General features: G+C 46.3%; 1 protein-coding gene across 1 annotated transcript in view; it reads right to left on the bottom strand.

Moving 5' to 3' along the window:
• The window catches only part of LPCAT4 (lysophosphatidylcholine acyltransferase 4), a 539,966-nt gene extending 518,542 nt beyond the window's left edge, over positions 1-21,424 (bottom strand). The window contains exon 1 of the mRNA XM_078644815.1: positions 21,171-21,424. Within this exon, the coding sequence (XP_078500941.1) occupies positions 21,171-21,263 (93 nt within the window). The 5' untranslated portion in view covers positions 21,264-21,424. The remainder of the gene's footprint in view (positions 1-21,170) is intronic.
• Positions 21,425-22,473: the final 1,049 nt, after the last annotated feature.

Raw genomic sequence — 22,473 nt, 5'->3', positions numbered from 1 at the left:
TATAAGTGTTTTTGTATTGCCATACTATTTAGAGATGGCCATGGATATCTACCTTCGAGATGCCTATCCATTGTATTTCTAAATAAATTTCTATTTTTTAAATAATTTCTGTATGTGTGTACCACGGAGAACTGTGGTGAACTGTGGAGATCTATTGTCGATGAGATATCGCCACTGTCTAAACTGCCTGGCTTATTTCTACGCATTTTTTCTAGGTCTCCCCGTTAGAGCAGGACCACTAGGCCTGCCTTCTTACTGACCCAGTGAGGTTGTATGTTTCTCCATTTTGTTGTCTTTCACTGTGTAGTACTGAGCACTCGAAGTCCTGAAGAATTGCCAGTTAGGCAAGAAACATGTCGACCGATTTAGAGGGTTGAGTTAGTCAGCTGTACCCATTACAGTCCCTACCTCCCCTCCCACCCTTTTAACCAAGGGAGTCAGCCACGTGAATAAAGACCCTTGTGGACTGACCCACCTTCTTTTAATATCACCACCCTTTCACGACTACACCTTCACCTAGACCCCTCACACGCACTCAACCATTGGCTGGAACAAAAGAACTCCAACAAAGAGCGCCTGTTGGCGCCCGTCGGACATTGCAGCGCCAGTCTGACGAGGAGCAGGAGACCAATGATGAAGCATGACACCTAGCTGTCTGGGTGTGTGAGGTCTTCTAGTTCCAATAAGGGAACATCTTGTCCCCTGCCTTTGTTCTCCTCCCAAGCACACACATGCTCTTTATCGCTCCCCAGGGGAACTGTGTACCTTTTTGCGAAATGCTGTTAACATGCCCAGAGGTATTTCAGGCGCATACGGGTGTGCTACTCCTGCCTTCTTCTGGCTTTTATTCCAGCACAGCCTCAGGGTCCTCTCCTCTAGTGTTAAGTCCCGTACCACAAGCTGTTGCTGCATGATGATATACGAGATGATATGCCTCTGTATACCCATCCCACGAGTCCGGTCTGGGCCCCTAAACTCCTGTGCGACATTCTGTTTAAGAATCTGCAGCTGCGCCGCTAGATAATAAAGTTCGAAGTTAGGAACTGCCAGTCCCCCTTCCGATTTCGGTCTCAAAAACGTATCCAGCGCCACACGTCGCCTCCCGTGTCACCATAAAAAGTCAATGGTGAGCGTCCGCAACTCTCGAAAGAACCTTGGAGGTACCCAAATTGGCAGCGTACGGAAATAGTAGAGCAAGCGAGGTGCCGCCACCATTTTAAGCAGTGCCACTCTCTCCATCACCGAAAGGGGAAGAGTTGCCCAAAACGCCATACAGCCTCTTAGGGCTCTTATACAGCGTCCTATGTTCCCCTCCAGCATGTCATTAGCCCCATGATAGATCCTAATTCCCAGGTAGGTGAAACACGATCGTTCCCAAATCAGATTAGCGGCCAGTTGTGGCTGGGGCATATCTGCCCTCAGAGGGAAGATGCATGTTTTATTCCAATGAACTCTTAGGCCGACAGCGTCCCAAAGTCTGAGAGCATACTCACCGCCCCTCGTAGTGCTACAGGTGCGTCTTCCAAGAACAACAGCAAATCATCTGCATATAATGAAATGTGGTGCGGAATACCCCCACACACCAGGCCTCTATACTCTATTCCTGTCCTAGCTTGGTTCGCCAATGGCGAAAATCGCTAGTGCGAACAGCAGAGGCGAATGTGAACACCCCTGCCTTGTTCCTCTCTGCACTGGATACTCTGAGGAGATTACTGAACCCAACCGCACCCTGGCGGTTGCTAAGGAGTATAAGACCCTCATCCAACGTCTAAATTGCACGCCTAAGCCGAATTTCTCCAGCACCCCATCTAAATACTCCCATTCCAGGCTGCCAAACGCTTTTTCTATATCGACGGACAACACTGCAGGCATCATACCCATATCCAGATCACTCCACAGTACTGGTATGAGGCGGCGGATATTGATCGAGGTATTTCTAGTTGGGATAAACCCTGCCTGATCTTCATGGACTAAAGTAGTCATGTGGGGCAGCAATCTCGTGGCCAGTATGCGACTCAATATTTTATAGTCCACCGTCAACATAGACAGTGGTCTATAAGAGGTCACATCACTACCCTCCCTCCCAGGTTTCAATAGGGGGACGACCAGCGCCTCTCTCATGGACGCTGGCAGGTGGCCCCGCTCCAGCGCCTCGTTATAAACCTCCAGCAAGTGGGGCGCCAGAATGTCAATGTATTTGCTATAAAATTCTATGGGGAGCCCATCGACCCCTGGGGTCTTGTTCCGGGCCATCTGCTTTATCGCTCCTCTGATCTCCGCTAACGTTATGGCCTGTCCCAAAGTCTCAGCATCCTCCTCATCTAACTGTGGGAGCTGAATCCCCACCAGGTAGCCCTCTATGTCCAGCGACTCTGCCTCCAGGTGACTCTGATAAGAGTGTTGTGTAGTAATTCTGGAAGCGCGTGAGGATCGCGATCTGGGAATATACCATTTCTCCTGTCTCCGTCTGTATACTCAAAAACGGGCACCCCCCTGAAATCGGGTTCGCCAGCCTCGCTAAAAGCATGCCCACCTGGTCTCCCTCGGCATGAACCTTCACCAGATATTGTCTATAATCGTAGCTTTGCAATCTCTCCGTCTCTGCCGCCACTAGTTCCTTAGCTGCCAAGAGCCGCTCCTGTAGCTCCCTTTGATCTGGTCTCTGCTTCTCGATCCCCCCCAGTGCCTCCTCAGCCTTTTTAACATCAGCTAGTACCACTGTCCTTTCACCTGAGTGTTTACTAATGCACAACCCCCTCACCACTACCTTAAAAGCATCCCATTCTATGCCTCTAGTGGACGCCGATTCTCTATTTACAGTGAAATAACAGTCAATGCCATCACGGATTTCGGAGCTAAAGACCGGATCCTCCAGGGTGTCCGGACGCAGTCGCCAAGTTGGGAACGCAGCCCTCACCCGCTGCCATCGAAAGGACACCAACTGAGGATTATGATCGGAGATGGTCCTAGCCAGATACTCAGTGTGTTGCCAGATATGCTATTGAGTGGCTACATAAGACAGTGTCGATTCTGACATGCAGTTCATGGAGTGCAGAAAAGAAAGAATAATCCCTATCTCCAGGGTGGTGCCCTCTCCATAGGTCAGTCAACCCCCACCTCACTTGCCAATCTGCCAGTTTCTTCGCTATCCTGCGGACCTGGGAATCAGCCAATGGTGGGTGCGACCTGTCCAATGATACATCAGTGATCGAATTAAAATCTCCCCCCAGTATCACATGACCCGCCAAAAAATGCGCTAAAGTCCCCGAGATTGTGTCTAAGAAGCGGGGCTGATCCGTGTTCGGAGCGTAGATACTGCATAGCACCACATCCCTTCCATATAATCTCCCCTCAACCGCCACATATCTGCCCTCCAGGTCAATCACACTGTTTGTGGCTTGGAACGGAATTCCTGCCCTCACCCACACCAAGGCTCCCCTGGCAAACGCAGAATAGGCAGTGCCAAACACTTGGCCCCGCCATCTCTTCTGCAACACAGCACACTCCTGCTTGTTAAGATGGGTCTCCTGAAGCAACGCTATCTGGATTCCACGTCGAACCAAATATGCATGCACCTTGTGGCGCCTTGACATAGTATGTATATGTAATCCACGTACGTTCCATGTAATACATTTCAATTCAGGTAATGTCCCCATTGCAACAGTCCCTCAGTCTCTCCTCCTCCAAACTTCGCCAGCCCACACCAAAACCACTGAACCCCAAACTCCCAAGTCCCTGAAAAACACCCAAAACCCTCCCCCCAAAACAGGACCCAATAACACATTATCAGTCCCCATCCAAACTACCCCAACAAGTCACACAGTACTACCCTGCAGTAGTCACTACAGGCCGCCGTAAGGGCAATGGGAAGGTGGTCCAGCACCGACAGGTGGCAGCCCTTGCCCCAGCCCTCAGCCCCTCAACCCCCTGCAATAATAAGGCACATCTATAATATTCACAAATGTCATCAGGTACTCCAACACCGCCACGTGTAGTCCTCCAGCAATGACCCCCCGAAGCCTGAAGCAATCTACAAATCATCGGCTGTTCTGGGCGTCACCTCCGGGCCCTTGGTGCTGTCGTCGTCCGAAAGCTCTGTGCCCGAATGTCTCCTGCCCTCCTCGGAATCCGGCCCCCTAGTGGAGTCCTCTTTCTGTGACCCTGTTATCGCCGCAGTTGCTGCCAGAGCCCCCTGTTTGTCAGCCGCCAACTGTGTGAGCTGTGAGGCCTGCTGCATCCTGTTTTTCTTGCAGAGACACTGACTGGCGCATCCTCGGCGGTTTAGGTTGTCCGCTGTCTCCCCTGCCCCCACGATCTGTGCCTGCCCTGTACGATTCGAGCCAGGACCAGGCTTCCTCGGGGGTCAGGAAAAATTGTGTTGAGCCATCCAGGAGCACTCTCAATTTGGCTAGGAACAGCAGTGAATATTGGATCCCCTCATCCCTCAGCTCCTTTTTAACAGTTAGGAACGTGGCCCTACGCCTTTGTATCTCCTGGGTATAGTCCGGGAAAATCGTGAAGGTGCCGTTCTCCACCTTGAAAGGCCCTGTTGAGCGTGCATTCTGAATCAGCAGATCCCTATCCTTGTAATGAAAGACTCTGGCCACTACAGGTCGGGGAGGGCGGCCCGGTGAAGGCGGCTTGGCTGGGACCCTATGTGCCCTCTAGAGCGTGAAGGAGGAGAGACCCTCCGGGGCGACATGAGTTTTGAACCAGTTCTCCAGATAGGCTATCATGTCCGTTCCCTCTATTTTTTCCGGCAAACCTACCTCCTGCACGTTGTTGCGTCGATTGCGACTTTCAGCATCCTCTGCCTTTTTCTACAGCATCTCCAGGCGCCTCAGCGCATCCTCCAGCTTGCGTTCTACTGTCACCACCGCTGGTTTCAAGTCTTGAATGACCGATTCCGTTTCTTTAACCCTGTCCGCCAACTTTGAGTGGTCCGCCCTCAGGAGCCCCAGCCCTGTCGTGACTTGCGTTATGTCCTGATGAAGGGAATCCTTCGTCGCCTATATGGCGTCCAGGATTTGATCTAGTCGTTTAGTCAGCCTCTGCTCCGAGAGCCTGCCCTCGGTGTCATCCCCCTCCGCCCGGGCGTCTCCATGCTCCACAGCTTCAGCATTCTTACTTTTGGGTTTCATCGTAGGGGAATGGGAGGGCCACCGCCTCCAGATCCACCCTGTCCCGTGCAACAATACCTCCACCAATATCCGCTCAGGTGAACGTTAGATTCTTGTGCAACCAAGTGGGCCCACAGACCGCACAGCGTCTCTCACCATATGTCCTCAGCACTGCATAGAGCGCACTCCCAGCAATGGACACTGTCTGTCTCCTCGCCGCGATCTTCCTCTACTGGTAGGGTATCAAAAGTCCCGCTGGTTCAGCATCCCCTCCCGTGGCGTCAATGTAGGCCCCAGCCCATCACTCGCAAGCCTGCTCTCCTCCTGCCGCTGCCCCTCTCCTGGTTCAAGTCTCACAATATCTCCCTTAATGCCTCCAAGCCTCCAGGCAAGCACTCAGCAACTCTCAGATGCCCGAACTTCCAGCGCCGTCCCCAAGATAATAGTAGGGTATGTCCCGGTAGGCCGGTGTTTGTTCCCTGCATGTCCTCCGTACCAGCAATCAAAGCCCACTAGGCCGGGTCTCCCAGTGCACAGCGTCCCATTACCAGGCTGTGCCGTGGTCGTTCTCCGCACTCAATGCCATCGGTCGAGCACCCACGACCCCCGGCTGTGCAGCGCCACAGGCCTGCCCCCGCCCCCACCTCCGCAGCGGCGAGATCAGGCCCGCACCGCTCCACTCACCAGAGGCCCTAGGAAGAGCCCTCCGTCTGCCACACGACCACCAGTCCGTCCCGCGGGCTCTGCAGCACTCCCTCCGCTGTACCACGCTCGCCGGATCGCAGAGCCTCACAGCCGGCTCCTCCATGGGCGAGCACCGTCCGCCTCAACCCCTTCGGTGTCTCAGCTCCTTCACAACTGGTGAACCACCATCGGCGCCTCTGCGTGCAAGGGCCACCGTCATCGCCACGGGTGTCGCCTCATTCCCAGTCCGCCGAGGCTGCCGTCGGCCAGCGCCACTGTAACTGCCGTGCGACCCATTCAGCACTTTGTCCGGGCGCCATTTTAGGGGTGCTGCCCACCGCGCCAGCACATCACCCACGCCGGTCCGCCAGCCGCTGCCTTCATCCAGAGCGTCACTGAAGTAAGCGGAATAGTAGGCTGCGCCCTGCGACTCCTCGGCGCTACCGTTCCAGGCGTTAGTATTACCGCAGGGCGCACGGGCCGGCCCAGCTCAGTCTCCCCAGCCGAGCGCCGCCGCCATTTTGCTGCCCCTTCGTTAGCTCCCTTGATAACAAACTTCGAATCAGGGGCACCCCGGAGCCACCGGATTCCGCACCGATGAGCAGAAGAGCGTCCTTAGTCGTTCCGACGCTCGTTGCTGTTACTACAGATGTAGCCCAGGCAGTTTTCAGGATTATTGGCGGGATCAGGGACGGAGCTAGCCGCTCACACCGCCTCCACCATCGGTGCCCAAACCACGCCCCCTGTGCACACACTATCAGAGTGCCTTTACACCCAGTTATATTCATACATTGCCTTTTTTTCAAGTGTGTTACGCCTTTCTGTTCAGATTGTTTGCACACATAACCATTTATTTCATGTATCGGTCAGCGGGATTTGACCAGTTAGGACTGCAAGAGATTCTGACAAACTATGCACAACAGGCAAGAGCCAGGACAAAGTGAAGTACTGACCTGGACTTTACCAGAGGGAAGTTCATGCAATGCAGACTTTTACGTCAGGGTTTTTGCACATAGCCTTTCGAGTCTGAGTTTCAGGGCATACCACGCCCCAGTTTCTTTGCACTGTACCTGTTCAACAAACTGGATAGCTTTGCTTAAGGGTTAATACTTGGCTCTACACTTAAGCAAAAAGCACGGGCATTCTTAACTAAAACATCTTACAAAATATGTCAACATTAGTCAGCCTTTCAAGAGAAACCTATGCATCAACTAGTCAAATGCATCAACCTCAAATACCCATCAGCATTGACAAGCCCCTGAAGCATTATCGGCATTCTACTTTAACTGTGTAATTTTTACAGGCCAGGTTAAGGTAGAAAGCCTAAGAGAGGATACGGAAGCTATATGTAAAATCAATCCTCGCTGCATGACGTTTCACATATATAGTGAAAAGCTCAAGTAGTCAGACAATAGTAGGACCGTTCTATGAATTTGCAGAACATTGCACCACCCTGTGAAATCAAGTCAGGGAATCTTAGGATTGGAAACTGAGCTTCATTCTATCCAAAGAGTAAGGAATGGAATACATAAAGTACATTACAGATCCCATTCACAAATAAGAAAACAAATTAACAAATGGAAAGAAAAGAAAGAACCAGCATTGCCCCAGATATTCTGTTTACATCAATAATCCGAGACGGACTGCTTTTGGAACCTTCCGACTGCTATTCCATACTGCCCTGTGACGACACACCTTTCATCTGCCCGACATTTTTCTTTCATGCTATCATTCATACCTTGCCTGAGCTCATTCCTAAACAAGCATCATCACTTGTACACATGGTGGAGCTTCACCTTGGTCAACTATTTCCTCAATGTCCTAAAAAACAGCTTGAGATCACTATATCTTCAATTGTATCCCTTTTTCCCCTCAAACATACTTTTAAGCTCTGCCTCAAAATTCCAAATCCTTACTACATCCGGTCAACCAAACTCCACTCTACACAGTGCAGTGCTGCAAATTTGACTGTTAACTCATATCTAGTCAAGCCACATATTATAGGTACACATTATACTTCAGAAACAGTAACCAATGAAATATTATGGCAGTCCTATGTTGATAGTATCAGAAAAGTATGCTGTTCATTACATGAAGCCAACAAGTAAAACAAAGAAGATTCCCTTGGTGATACCTCAATATGGTTTTTATCTACAAGATAATCTATTATTTTTATCCTGTTTGTATCAGTTAACTGCTCCTATGCACTCACATCCATCATATTGTTATAGACCCCACATTTGAGTAGAACCACAAAAGCACTTACAATCTATTATTCAAAACATTACATTGCCACGGTTTGTATCTCTTTCAGTATTTTTATTTTGTAAAAAGATTTTTTTTTAAAGAAAAGGAAAACATGTGATGATTATGGTCAGTGATTATAATAATTCTTCTTTATAGTGTAAACCACTATTAGTCGTACTCACATCAAATGATTTCATACAGTATCATACATCAAATTACACAAACATCATAATAAAATGCATTAAAAAAACCACACTGGTTAATACATGTCGACGCGTTTCGGTGGATCTTGTAAGTTCGCACCACCTTCTTCAGGACAATTAAAACAACAATAATCCATGAAAATTTAAAAAAGAGATAACATAATCACTATTTTAGCCTTGGCACACAGTATACATGCTACATGAGAGTTCATCCATTTTAACCACATATGTCTTCAACCCCATGCTTTTATTTACGATAAACTGATTGGGTACAAAATATCACATTTACATTTTATCCTGTGCTGTTTGTAGGTCCTACTTGTAATTACAGGTGGGCCAATTGCTTAAATCCAATTGTACGGTTAGAAAGTCACTTATATTCTCACAATGCACAGCTCACTCCATGTCCTTACATTCACCTGGTGATGAAATAATCTAGTGGGCATACCTTTCTCAACTCCCCTCGTGACCCCCGATTCAATTTCAGGTCCTTTCTGTTTAGTTCAGCTGATATCCTATACTGAAACCGATAAGAACATGTACATACATTTCTACATCTCTAATGGTATTGGACCTTTGTGTTAGTCGTAATTTTCACTTACTCAAAAAAAGGCTTTCATGTGGGGTTCTTTTATTCTCCCTCTCGATATTGTGGCCTTGTCGATTAGCCGTGCTTTGATAGAGTCTATTTTGCTGTATTATTCTCTTTGGCTGTATTCAAAACATATAATTCCCTATTAGATCTACAGTATTTAATTAGTCCTTTATATAAAGTCTCCAAGATGCTTATCATATAACTCACAAGTCATTTGTCTTGTCAGTCTTAATTTGATCAAGGTGACCCACGGCGGCGCTGCTCGCTTCACCCGAACTTAAAGGATTTCATCAATTGTCCTCTAGTCTGGGTTCACTTAATTAAAAAACACAAAAACTATTTCTAGAACCCTTCATTTATGCTTCGCATCTTATACATTGTGGTTCGATTCCATTCTATTTATTTTCTATTTTATTTTTCCGAGCCTCCTGCTCCTCACTGGAGTCATACACTATCCTTATTTGGTATATATTCCATTTATATTCGAGCATGGCCTTTCATATATTTTTTGTATTGCATCGTTGTGGCTGGCTCACTATGCTCGTAGGTTACTGTTAAATCCACATTTAATTAAAATTAACACCCTACTTTTTCCTTCCCTTATTCGGTCCTTATAAGGGAAGGAAAAAGTAGGGTGTAGCATAGTGAGCAGGCCACAAACGATGCAATACAAAAAATATATGAAAGGCCATGCTCGAATATAAATGGAATATATACCAAATAAGGATAGTGTATGACTCCAGTGAGGAGCAGGAGGCTCGGAAAAATAAAATAGAAAATAAATAGAATGGAATCGAACCACAATGTATAAGATACGAAGCATAAATGAAGGGCTCTAGAAATAGTTGTTGTGTTTTTTAATATAGTGAACCCAGACTAGAGGACAATTGATGAAATCCTTTAAGTTCGGGTGAAGCGAGCAGCGCCGCCGTGGGTCACCTTGATCAAATTAAGACTGACAAGACAAATGACTGGTGAGTTATATGATAAGCATCTCAGAGAATTTATATAAAGCTCTAATTAAATACTGTAGATCTAATAGGGAATTATATGTTTTGAATACAGCCAAAGAGAATAATACAGCAAAATAGACTATCAAAGCACGGCTAATCGACAAGGCCACAATATCGAGATGGAGAATAAAAGAACCCCACATGAAAGCCTTTTTTTGAGTAAGAGAAAATTACGACTAACACAAAGGTCCAATACCATTAGAGATGTAGAAATGCATATACATGTTCTTATCGGTTTCAGTATAGGATATCAGCTGAACTAAACAGAAAGGACCTGAAATTGAATCGGGGTCACAAGGGGAGTTGAGAAAGGTATGCCCACTAGATTATTTCATCACAAGGTGAATGTAAGAACGTGAAGTGAGCTGTGCATTGTGAGAATATAAATGACTTTCTAACCGTACAATTGGATTTAAGCAATTGGCCCACCTGTAATTACAAGTAGGACCTACAAACAGAACAGGATAAAATGTAAATGTGATATTTTGTACCCAATCAGTTTATCGTAAATAAAAGCATGGGGTTGAAGACATATGTGGTTAAAATGGATGAACTCTCATGAAGCATGTATACTGTGTGCCAAGGCTAAAATAGTGATTATGTTATCTCTTTTTTAAATTGTTTTCACAGATTATTGTTGTTTTAATTGTCCTGAAGAAGGTGGTGCGAACTTGCAAGATCCACCGAATCGCGTCGACATGTATTAACCAGTGTGGTTTTTTAAATGCATTTTATTATGATGTTTGTGTAATTTGATGTATGATACTGTATGAAATCATTTGATGTGAGTACGACTAATAGTGGTTTACACTATAAAGAAGAATTATTATAATCACTGACCATAATCATCAGATGTTTTCCTTTTCTTTAAAAAAAATCTTTTTACAAAATAAAAATACTGAAAGAGATACAAACCGTGGCAATGCAATGTTTTGAATAATAGATTGTAAGTGCTTTTGTGGTTCTACTCAAATGTGGGGTCTATAAAAAAATTGATGGATGATGGATGTGAGTGCATAGGAGCAGTTAACAGATACAAACAGGATAAAAATAATAGATTATCTTGTAGATAAAAATCATATTGAGGTATCACCAAGGGAATCTTCTTTGTTTTACTTGTTGACTTACCCTATTCCCTTGGGATTGAAGGGTTACTCTCTTTCTTTTTGATCTCATTGCATGAAGCCGAAATGTGTTTTGTCCCTTACTTGGAACTTTATCAAGGTTTCAATTCTTGAAATCGGTAGCTCCAATTAGTTTAATGTACTGCACGGTGCAAACTAACCAAAAGGGATAAAAAAATGATTAGAGAAATTGATGGTTATTAAACCAGTTTTATAAAATACACTTAGCTGGGAAGAAATAAATGAAACATCCTGTGCAATATAAAAGCAATACCAAGTGCACATAAGTGAAGGCACTCAATACATTGCAACTTTGTGACAAAAAAGTATAACAAAAAAACAGAAAATAATACTGCAGGAATGGGGTACCGTGTGTCAAGACAGAGGAAAAGGACCAAGAAAAGATGAGGTAAACAAAAACTCTACTATGGAGCCATCAAAGAGGCCAAAGGCCTCCACTACGCGCATCGCATTGAAAATGCTAATAACAACTCGAAAGAAATGTTCGCCATAGTGCAGAGCTTTTTGGCTCCAAGTGCGCAGGCGGCTGTGACCCCTGTCTCGGACTCCTGGTGTAATACTCTTGCCTCCTTTTTAGGGACAAGATACTTCGCATTCAGGAGTCCCTCGGGTCGGTCCCTAGGAATACCAGGGTGATTTGTTCTGAGTCTCTTCCCAGTATCAACCCTACATCCAACTTTTCTGAGTTTAACCCGGTCACTCTTGCCGATTCTCAAGGCCCTCAGATCTGGCTCACCGAACGATCCTTGCGCAGCCAGACTGTTGGCAGATGTAGCGGACTCAGTTAATGGGGAGGTGAATCTTATGATTAACAAATCATTGTGCCATGCGCGGGTTCATAAATCTTGGAAATATGCCCTAATCCTCCCTCTCCTCAAGAAGCCCTCTTTGGATCCAGCTACTCCTGAGAACTACAGGCCGATCTCGCTGTTGCCTGGTCTGGCAAAGAATTGCGAGAAGGTGGTCACCGCTCAACTTACTCGCTATGTTGAGGGGGCCAACCTCCTCCACCCGGCCCAATCGGGCTTCGGCGCCTCTCACAGCACTGAATCGGCATTGCTGGAGGTCTCGGAGTCGATTCATGAGTGTCTGAATGCCGGCGGGAGAGCAGCATTGATTATGCTGGATCTCTCTGAGGCATTCGACACTGTGCCCCATGCTATGCTCCTTAAGCGCCTCAGCGAGATCGGTATCTCGGGTTCGCCCTGGAAATGGATATGCTTGTTTCTGGAAGATGGTCAACAGCAGATCTGGCTTCCCTCGTGTGCGTCTGATCCTCTGCCGGTGCTGACTGGGGACCCGCAGGGGTCATCACTTAGCCCTCTTTTGTTCAACATATATAGGACTCCGCTCGTCTTTCTGGCAGAGTCTTTGGGGGCGAAGGTGATGGCCTATGCGGATGATACTCAGCTGCCGTTTACATGGCCTAAGGACGACGACTCGGTTGAGTCTATCCAGCATTGTCTATCCTCTGTTTTTCTTTGGCTCGCAGAGGCACAGTTAAAATGTAATGAAGGAAAATCGGAGGTGCTACTGTATGGCTCTTTCCCAGTGAACTTTAGGGAGAAGCTGTGGCCCTCTGACTTCCCTTGTACTTTGGAGAATAAAGGTGCGGCTAAAAACCTTGGTGTTTGGTTTGATGAAGATCTCAACTTTAATACGCATGTCAAGAAATTGGCTGGCACCTGTTTCGGCGTATTAAAAAACTAGAGGACATTTTTGCCCTATCTGCCGGGTAGTGCCAGGGAAACGGTAGTTCGCGCCCTGATCTTGTCCCGACTGGACTATGCGAACGCATTGCTGATTGGATGCCCGGGCTACTTAGTGAGGAAATTGCAGGTGGTCCAGTACTCGGCCGCTAGACTTTTGAAGGGACTATCCGCCAAGCAGTCGGTCCAGATGCACCTGCGTGCTCTCCACTGGCTTCCTGTGGACTCACGCATAAAATTTAAAATGCTTACAATCGTACATAGAGCCCTTTATGGGTTAGGCCCGGTCTACCTGCAGGCCAGAGTGACCTTTTATAAACCAGGGAGACAACTACGCTCTTCCAACCAATTTTTGCTACAGACCTCCCCGTTTTAAGCGTCAGCGCCTGGGTGGCAATTCTTTTTTGCGCCGCACAGGGTTGGCTTGGAATAACTTGCCTCTTTCCTTACGTAACATTCAAGATCCTCTAATGTTTAAAAAAAACCTCAAAACTCTGCTTTTTTAAGATCTGTTCCTATGTTGGTTTATTCAGATTTCAGATGCTAGCGCCGGGATACTCTTGAGTAGCTGAGCGCTTTACAAATGTAGCATAACATAACATAACAACATGAAGAAAATAAGGAAAGAGGTACCTCTGTTACCTAAAGAAGTATGACGAAGTATGGGCCTTACAGCAGAACCATACATGTTTCCTGCACACAGAGTTCACCTCTGAAAAGCACCAAGGCTGCACAGTTGAAGATGGGTTGTACACGTCTCAGTGGCTCTAGATCTACCGATGCAGATGGGTGAAGGTGCTTATGCATAGGGAAGGCCCTGTGGATGAGTACTCATACCCCAGAGTTTCAGGTGAAGATGGTCATCTTAGTGTTCTGTACAAAGAACGAACGTCCTTTCATGGTGTAGGCTTAGTAAAATTACTTTACTTATACTTTAGACTCCCTTTGACACTTATATACTTGAAAATGAGACGGATACACCTCGCTAGACTAGTGAAGGGAATCATTTTATTTAATGCAAATAAATGCTGGCCGCTTTTGTCAAAATGTGGGAGGCTCACAGACTGTGCCACCGTTCTTCAACATAGATAATTGCCCTAGAGTAGGTCAAGTGCCTCACAGTTGGCATTTTCTGGTCACACGTGCCGGCACATCCTGTCATTAGGTAGAAGGAAATCAGGAGTATGAGTGATTCAGCTTCCATGGCCACTTTTCTTGCGAGCAGTTTTCAAGAGAGGAGACAATCCTGGAACTTTTAACCCCACTGAATTATTGAACAGCAGAATTTTGGCAATTCGTAGGTATACTAAAGAACATGTAATCCTGGAGCAATGGGACAATTTCTAGGGGTAGAGAGGTAGTATATTGCTTATTTCAGCTGTGAGAAAGTGCCATCTTTCTTGCCTTGGTATGCCCCCACTTTTTTTCTGAACTGCTGATGTGCTTTGACTGAGTGTGCCCTGGGTTCCTGCCAACCAGGTACTCAGGGCCTGTGTTCCTTCCCTAAAACTGTGCTGAACCTAAAAACCCAATTGGCATCTCTGGCCACCTGTCAGCCCCTAGTAAATATTACCCTAGGTACCCAGGGCATGGTGACCAGAGAAGACCCCTGAGGGCTGCAGCACTTATTGTGCCACCCTCACGGGCCCTGTACCCTGGCACCCACACACTGCCTTTGCAGGCTGAGTGCCTGAGTACAGAACTAAACCAAGAGTCGACATGGCACACATCTCTGTGTGCCATGCCCACAGAACCCACTGCCCTAGCATACTTCAGTCACCCCTCTAGCTGGGTGTCCTATGCCAGAGGTGTGGGCACAGATGCATGAGCCCTGAGCCCCTACAGTACCCAGGGCCATTCCTGGGCACTGTAAGTGCAGTGATGCCATTAAGAGTATATGGTGCTGGGAGGTTGTCATTACGAACTCCACAGCACCATAATGGCTACACTGAAGACTGACAAGTTTGGTACCAAACCTCTCAGCACATTAAACCAGCACTGAGGCCAGTGTGGGATTTAATGTAAAATGCACCAGAGGGCATCTTAGAGATGCCCTCTGAAATCCTAACCTACAATCCGTGTCTGGGCTGAGTGGCTGCAGAGGCTGCCACACAGCCGACATGTTGCTGGACCCCTGGGTGGATAGCCCCCCACTCTCCTGGGCCTGCAACAATGCACATCCTGGGCGAGGTGCTAGGTCTCCTCCCCCAGGATGGGCAGGGGGAAGCTTCAAAGGCATGCCGCCTCTGTGAGCTTCTCCAGACCATTTGCTGTACCCAGCAACTGGCCCCCACCAGTTCTAACCCCCACTCTGGCGGGAAGACTGGCGGGAAAAACTACGTCAGGAAGGGGGTGTGCCAGCCTGTGCCAACCCCACCCCTCAGGTGGGGGAGACGAGGTGAAGCACGACCCCGGGCTCCGGCCATCTTGTAGATGTGGAGCCCTGCCCAATCCCAGCTAGGCTCCTGCCCCCCTCCCACAGGAGAGGAGCAGACTAGGGGGTGTACTCACCCCAGGACAGGGACCCATTGGTCACTGTCCTTGCCCTACCTGTAACACCCCTAAATTCAGTATTTAGGAGCTCCCTGAACCTTCCTTCCTCAGATCCCGATACGAAAAGAAGAAAGAAGATCAAGAAGAAGAAGACCCGCCGTGCAGCTAACAACAGGACAACAACAATTGACTTGGCCCCAGCCCTACCGGCCTGTCGATCCTGGAACCTGCCCCTGCCTAATCCCGGCGACTCCTGCGGACAGCAACCTTGGGACACCCGGAGGACCTGCCTGCCTTGACCCTCCTAAAGACTGGGACTCCCATCAGCAGAGGCTCTGCTGCAACAACCCACCTAGTGCCAACCAGGAAGTTCCAGACCAGCCCACTCTGCACACGCCGAGCCCGGGCCCAACCGAACCAAGACCACGAGGACGTCCCGCCGGCGACTGGGACCCGAAGTCCAGTGCCCAAAGACCCTCCTCGACGAACCAGCCTACACCTGCAGACTCAGAACCAGAGGCCACCCGAACCGCGACCAGCCGAGGGTAAGCTTTTCTGACACCCAAAGACACCCCTGCACCCGGCGCCCTACAGTCCCCTGTGCCTCCCTTTGGGGTACCTACCTGTGCTCCAAGATCCCAACTTACCTCTCGAAGTGCTGGTCGCCCCTGGAGAGTCTCCGTCCCCGAGCCTGCAGCCTTTGTTCCTTTTTGACTTTTCCCATTGGATAACGTTGAGCGCCCGACAGCTCAAGAGCACCCTGCACCCAGCCACCCGAGTGCCGCTGGTTGTGCCACCTTTGTCCTATCCTACTTCCCCCCCTTGCCCTGAGCAAGTACCCAGGAGCTCAGCTCCCACAGTCGCGTGGCCTGCTAGCCAGCAGCCACCAACCGAAGGCCCCCTTTCCCTCATTGGATATCATTGGGCCTACCTACCTCTTCACCCTGCGCTGTTGGGGCGGAACTGACTATACTTACCTGACACTGGGGGACCCCCTGAGTCTACACCCGGAACCTTAACTTCACCAGCCAAGTACTCACCTGGAAACCGGTAACTCACTTACCTGCCATTGGATAACATTGACCCATTTTGACTCGAAAATGTTCTGTGAAGTTTTGAAAAATGCAAATATTTGTATAAAATCAGCCGAAGCCCGATTTGCGAAGTACTCACCTGCAAGCAGGCGAGAAGCCAGTACTGTACCTTGCAGCCCAGTACTGAACCGCAAAAGTAATCCTTACCGGGTTTACTAGTAATCTGTATTTTCTCCATAGGAGCCCATTGTCTGTTTTTCTATGAAATTTCTTCTAAGTGCCTACTTTTGAAAACTTATTTAAAAATCATACGAACTACTGAAACGCAATTACCTACCTGTTTTAAGTTCAGACCCCAGTGCTGGCCATAGAAGCCCAGTACTTGATTACAAAAGTAACGCGATCATACTTTACCTGCAACCTGAATTTTCTCCCATTGATTAACATTGCCAGATTGTCATTGAAAAGTTTCCAAGTGTGAACTTTTAAAACAGCTTTATATTCATGAAAATTCACCACAGTAACTAAAAGGTTGTTGCTAACTTGGTTTCAGTTTAGACCCCAGGACTGAATCTAGGATCTAGTACTGGAACTACTAAAGTGATCTGTACTGTAATCAAGTGTACTTTTACGGTAACAATTCATTGAGCTCAATGCTAAAGTGTGTCTAGATTTGAGTTGCCTTCAGCAACTCCTGTACCTATTGTGTTCACCAACTTCATTGCTTCCTTGCTAAGTAATTACATGAGAGTTCTCATATCTAGCAAAGTATATTTTTATGCCTGTTGGTTCTAAGAATAAAACAACTATATCTTTGGATATAACAACCATTGGCCTGGAGTTCATTCTCTGAGTGTGTGAAATCCTTTGCTGACTGAGTGTGTACAACAAATGCTTTGCACTACCCTCTGGTACTGCCTTACTGCTCGACCAAGCTACCACTTTTGAGAGTAAGGTCAGTCCTGACTTTAACCTCTGTTATACCTTTGGGGATTGTGGACTCTATACACACACTGTACTTCTTTATTGTCCAGTATATATATAGAGCCACTTTCTCACATCAGCTAACAGCAGACACAAAGGCCATCATCAGATACGTTTAAAGGGGCAAAAAATCACCTTCTTTTGACCTATTAAAAGACAGAGCGAATCAGCAACACACGACACGTGGTTTTAAAACCCACAACGTTTAAAAATTACCCGGTTTACAATATTACTGAGGTTCTCTGTCATGAAACCATGCAGTTCATTAGCACACATCTAACTCATACATTTCATTTATTTTCACTGCGAGTATTTATTTTAATTAACACAACCAATCAAATGGGAGGTGTTGTTGCTGTTTGAAACAGGAGCAGTCAAAAACAGAGAGGTACATTTGGAGTAGGCTGGTGAAAAAAGGTGAGAGATGAAGAAATCAAGCACACATTACCAGACAGAGGCTAGAGCTACAGGGTGGTCATGACACCAGGCCTGATACGAGTGAGCGTTTACTTGCCTTGCTTAAGTGCTTGGTCATGAGATAAGGTGGTTTGCATCAATAGTAGTCTATTAGTAATAGTGAAAAATAAGTCTTTTGTAGAGCCTAGACATATCACTCTTTACAATGACCTATGGGCCCTAATGAGATCGGCAACATTTGCGGAAAGAAACAAATTAAAGTATGTGCCATTACACCAAAAATCCTTGAGATGAACCATAAAGCATTTATGGAAAATCAAAAAGGAACACATTACTCTTGCCCTGACAGAGGTATCGAACTGGAGGAGAGGGGCATTAAAACCAGAGCAGCTTAGGGGACGTAGTCTCCTCCTTTATCCTCCAAGTAATCCTACCAGGAGTAGGCCTTGAGAATCACAGCATACACCTTCCCAAAGAATAACAGAAACAGAGTCCCTTCTGACCTGCATGTTTAGGTGAAGGGCTGGTGACTAATCAACAGAGCAAATGCACTGTGGGCTAAACAAAAGCAGCAAAGACCTTACAGTATTGCTGGCATGTTGTAAATCTCCAGTTATACAGCTATACAACTATACAGCATTTTCATGTCGGAACTTAGTCAATGTCTAGTCATTCTCATGTTTATATGTATAGAAGCAAAGCAAGGATAAACAATCTGCACGGGATCACACAAAGTAGTCAAGTGGAAGCTTCAACTCAGATCTCAAGGACTGTGGTCTACTAAGATAGGACGTAGACTGACTTGTTCCTGAAATTCTCCCTCATCAAGGATGACCCATGAAAATGATGATGTTTAAGGGAAACAGTTAGTGCAACCTCACTTGCAACAAAGGGGAGTATTTGGAAGACAAACAAGATATTTTTCATTGCTGGGAATGGGATGAGATTAGCTTCTTGACTGTTGTAAAGGAGAGCTATGAACATCTTCCCACTCCATCACTAAAGCGGATAAGTCAAAATATATCACAAGTAACTGAACCAGATTAACTGGAAATGCAAGTGAACCAAACGGTGGTTCACATTGTAAGTATCAGAGGCAGAAACAGGTGTACATTCACCTACAGAAGGAAACGCCCGAGATTATCGTCAGGGCAGGTGAGAAAAGCTATAAAAACAGAGATAATGGGAAGAGAATAAAATGATAAAGAAGGATAACAGGCACATGATAAGACAAGTAAAGATAATGTGAGTGTGCCTTAGCATGCTAACGTAGAGGCTACAGAAATGGATTATTTTACATTTACTTCTTTTTTACTATTTTATATACAAAATTAATTGTTTTCGAGTATTTAACTAATTTCTTTTAGGCAATTGCACCAACCTTTAACTATACACAATAAATTAATAAAATGAATGTATGTTAAAAACAAAATCCAAGTTGTCAATCACTTCTTAAAACTCTTGAAAAACCTGCAATGTAACAAATATACAGAAAATATGCCAAACTAACGAATGTGCTCCACAGAAAGTGTGTAAAGTTATTTTTTTTAAATCGTTTTCGAAAAAAATGGAACCTTGAGTGTCAAATTCGATTTATAAAGAGACCATGGAAAACAGCGATTTGTATCCGTCAAATTACGGAGTTAATGCATATAAATGCCCTTCGAAATAAATAAGGCACGCATGCTAGCATTCAGTTGCCTTCATCTACAATGACGGTCCGAAGCGCTAGATAACCTAAACTGTACCAACTAGCAGTGGCGGTTGGTTAAAGGTGTAACTGGTGAGGTGTAACTCCTCTCTGAAACTGTGAAAAGGCGAGCGAGTCCAAGTGATGAATGAGTAGATTCATACATGTGTAACATTCTAATGCATCTTTTGAAAGCCACCAGGACTTATTCGTGGGTTAAAGAATGCTAATGGAAGCGCACCACTTCTGGCACTGAGAAGACCTCTTCCTGGCTCGACTCCAACGACCCTGCTTGAACTCAATGCATGGAAGACTCTCCGGACGTACTGTAACTGAAGTTTCAGAACCAAAAAGTGAAATACCCAAAGGCCTATGATACGGTATTTGCGGGCAACGCGGTGGCAGAGGGATTCGCTGGACAGTGGAAAAGTGAACCACACTCTGATGAATGTACGTGCTCGCCTACTCCTTTTCAATAACCGGAACATGTTTTCCCTTCACCAAAAACATGTTCACTGTGCTGAGACAGTCCCTCAACAAACGCAGGGCGTCCAGTCACCCTAATACGAACACATCATTAGAAGTCTATGCAGCATTGATTTCAATGGTATAGTGAGGGAAGAGAATGCAGAGGGGAACATGGAATGTACAATGCTTAAGCGGGTGACAGTTGGGACAGATGCTCTGGCAAAACGAAGCAGCTTGGTCGCATAATAAAGGTGCATTTACCATTAAGTGTGTAGTATCTCCACTACAGCATAGTTCGGGTTCCAGCCAAAAACAGAGTGTAAATGGGTTTTTTCGGACACTGGTTGAAAAGTCTCCCTGTGAACACTCTATGCCACCCAACCGTCACTTGAGCCTTTAATTGTCTGATACTACTGCAGACATTATAATACTAAATACACTTTTGTTGTGGCCCATGTATGTTTCTGATTGAAAGGTTATTGGCATAAGAGTAACAAAAAAGTAAATAATTACCACCTTCGCCCACTGCATTTATAACACCCATACTGTAAAATAACTTCAACTTGCAGATTCAGTGGTGTCCTTCATTAAATACTCGCTTGCTAGTGCCTCCTTCCAATAACTAACCCATTTGCCCCACCGCCACCTGGCCTGCCTCCTATGCCTGCTTTACTGCTTCTAGGCTGCTCTCTACACATCTTCCCGACCCAATGATACCCGTTTCTCTATTCTTATTCATTATTTTCTATCCATCACGTAGTAGTCCCACCTTTCCCTGCCGACTTGCAAATCGTTCATCTCTCCTTTCGGTTGCTCTGTATTCCTAAAATCCATTTTTCTCCCAGTCTCTTCAATTCTGTAGAGTCTGCCTACATCATTACAAATTCCTTGCTCCCACTGATCTTTAGCCGCTTGGCCAGTTACGCTACTATGTCTTGCTCGATGATCTCTAGATTTGCTCACCCGTCTACCCCTTACTCCATCATCTTCTACAAATATCTTCCAAAAATCTTCCCAGGTGCACCATATCACTTTTACCCCAATTCGTTGACCTGCATCCATCTGCCACACTTTATTCACTTATTTACACTTTCTGCCTCAGTCAAGATTCTTGAAAGCTATACGATTATTTGCCCTCTTTACCACCTTTTCCACTCACAATCCTATTTACCCATCTCGGATCCTCACACTCATTGTCTGTTCCTCTACATCTTCATTCTCCTTCACCCATTCCCTACATATTGTTCTCTCTCTCTGCCCCCTTCAGTATTCATTCGCTCGAGGGTCACTGTCTCCGTACTGTGTTCTTCATCCACCAGTACCATCGTTTACTCTGTGACGCTGCCCTCCTTCCCCTCAGCCTCTTACCTGTGCTCTCTGTAGAAACCCATGCAGGTGCACCTCGTGTATGAAGGGGTTGAAGGAGGCCAGGCCGGGCCCCTCTGCCAGCCCCCAACTCATGGGTCCGCTCAACCTGGAGCCTCCAAGCTCAGGCTCCAGACTCTGCACAGTAGCAACAGTGCCACCATCCCCGGGGAGGGCCGGGAGCCCGGTATCAAGGGAGGAGCCTCAACCAGTAACGTGATCGCACGGCCGCCATCTCATAACAGGACACACCCGCTGACAAACGTCAGGCTTCGAGTGCCCGGGCATCGAGACCAACGACAGACAATCAAAAATATCTAGCTCATATTCTTTGCCGCATTGTTTATGATTTTTTTTAAAGTCATTAGAATAACCGGGCGTTATGTAGTAAAGAAACGTCATCATGAATCGAACGGAATAGGGTATCCTCATACATAATGGAACACTTTAGAAAATTTGTTTTTGCTCAGAAGCTCCCAAGTTTTGTTTTGTTTTCCTTTCTGTTGTTCAGTTTTCCTATGATGGACACCTCTTTAAAATGTCTGTTTCCTTTAACAAACATCTGTGCGCAGGCTTTCAAAGTCGGTTGGTCTTGTCCACCCTCTCTGTCTATTACAAGTGTCCAGAGCGAGACGAGACCACACAACTACCAAGTGATCTAGTTGCGTGATCGATCGGGTAATGTCCAGCCCGATCATACGAAACTTACAAAATACCATAATATTTGCAAGTTCCCCGTGTTAACACATTCTTAGCACGACTTGCAGGAAACCTTTTGCAATGCTTACTCTAAAGAGTGTCATTTTATAACGTAGCTGGAGCTCATGTTAAAGCGCTCCGATACCTTCGGGTCGAGTTTTCCCTACATAAACATAGCTGCCAAGGTTTTAGATTGCTATGTGTGACATTTTCATAATTTTAGTGTTAACATTTCACCGACTGTGAGTGACACTTTTTTGCGAGCAAAACCAAACAATGAAGACGAAGGAAACATATACATATATCAGGAATTACACCCATTTGAGCAACGAGAAAGTCTAAGAAGATTTTTAAACTGCTGCGAAGCACTAGAAATGGAAGATACTTAACCGGAGACTGATTCCGTGTGAGTGCAGAACAGGCATCATATCTGCTAAGTTTTCAGATTGCGTATATGTGGCATGTGCATAGTATTAGTGGACTGGTGAATGACATTTAACTGCTAACTGTGTGACACTTAGAGTGACACTTTCTCATGAGTGAAAACCATGTAATGAGGTGCACGGAAAGAAAAAATATCAGAACTGTGGGGTCTGAATAAGGCAGA

The sequence above is a fragment of the Lissotriton helveticus genome, chromosome 5_1, assembly GCF_964261635.1.
Source record: "Lissotriton helveticus chromosome 5_1, aLisHel1.1, whole genome shotgun sequence".
Taxonomy (NCBI): Eukaryota; Metazoa; Chordata; class Amphibia; order Caudata; family Salamandridae; genus Lissotriton; species Lissotriton helveticus.
This window is presented reverse-complemented; position numbering and strand designations above follow the sequence as displayed.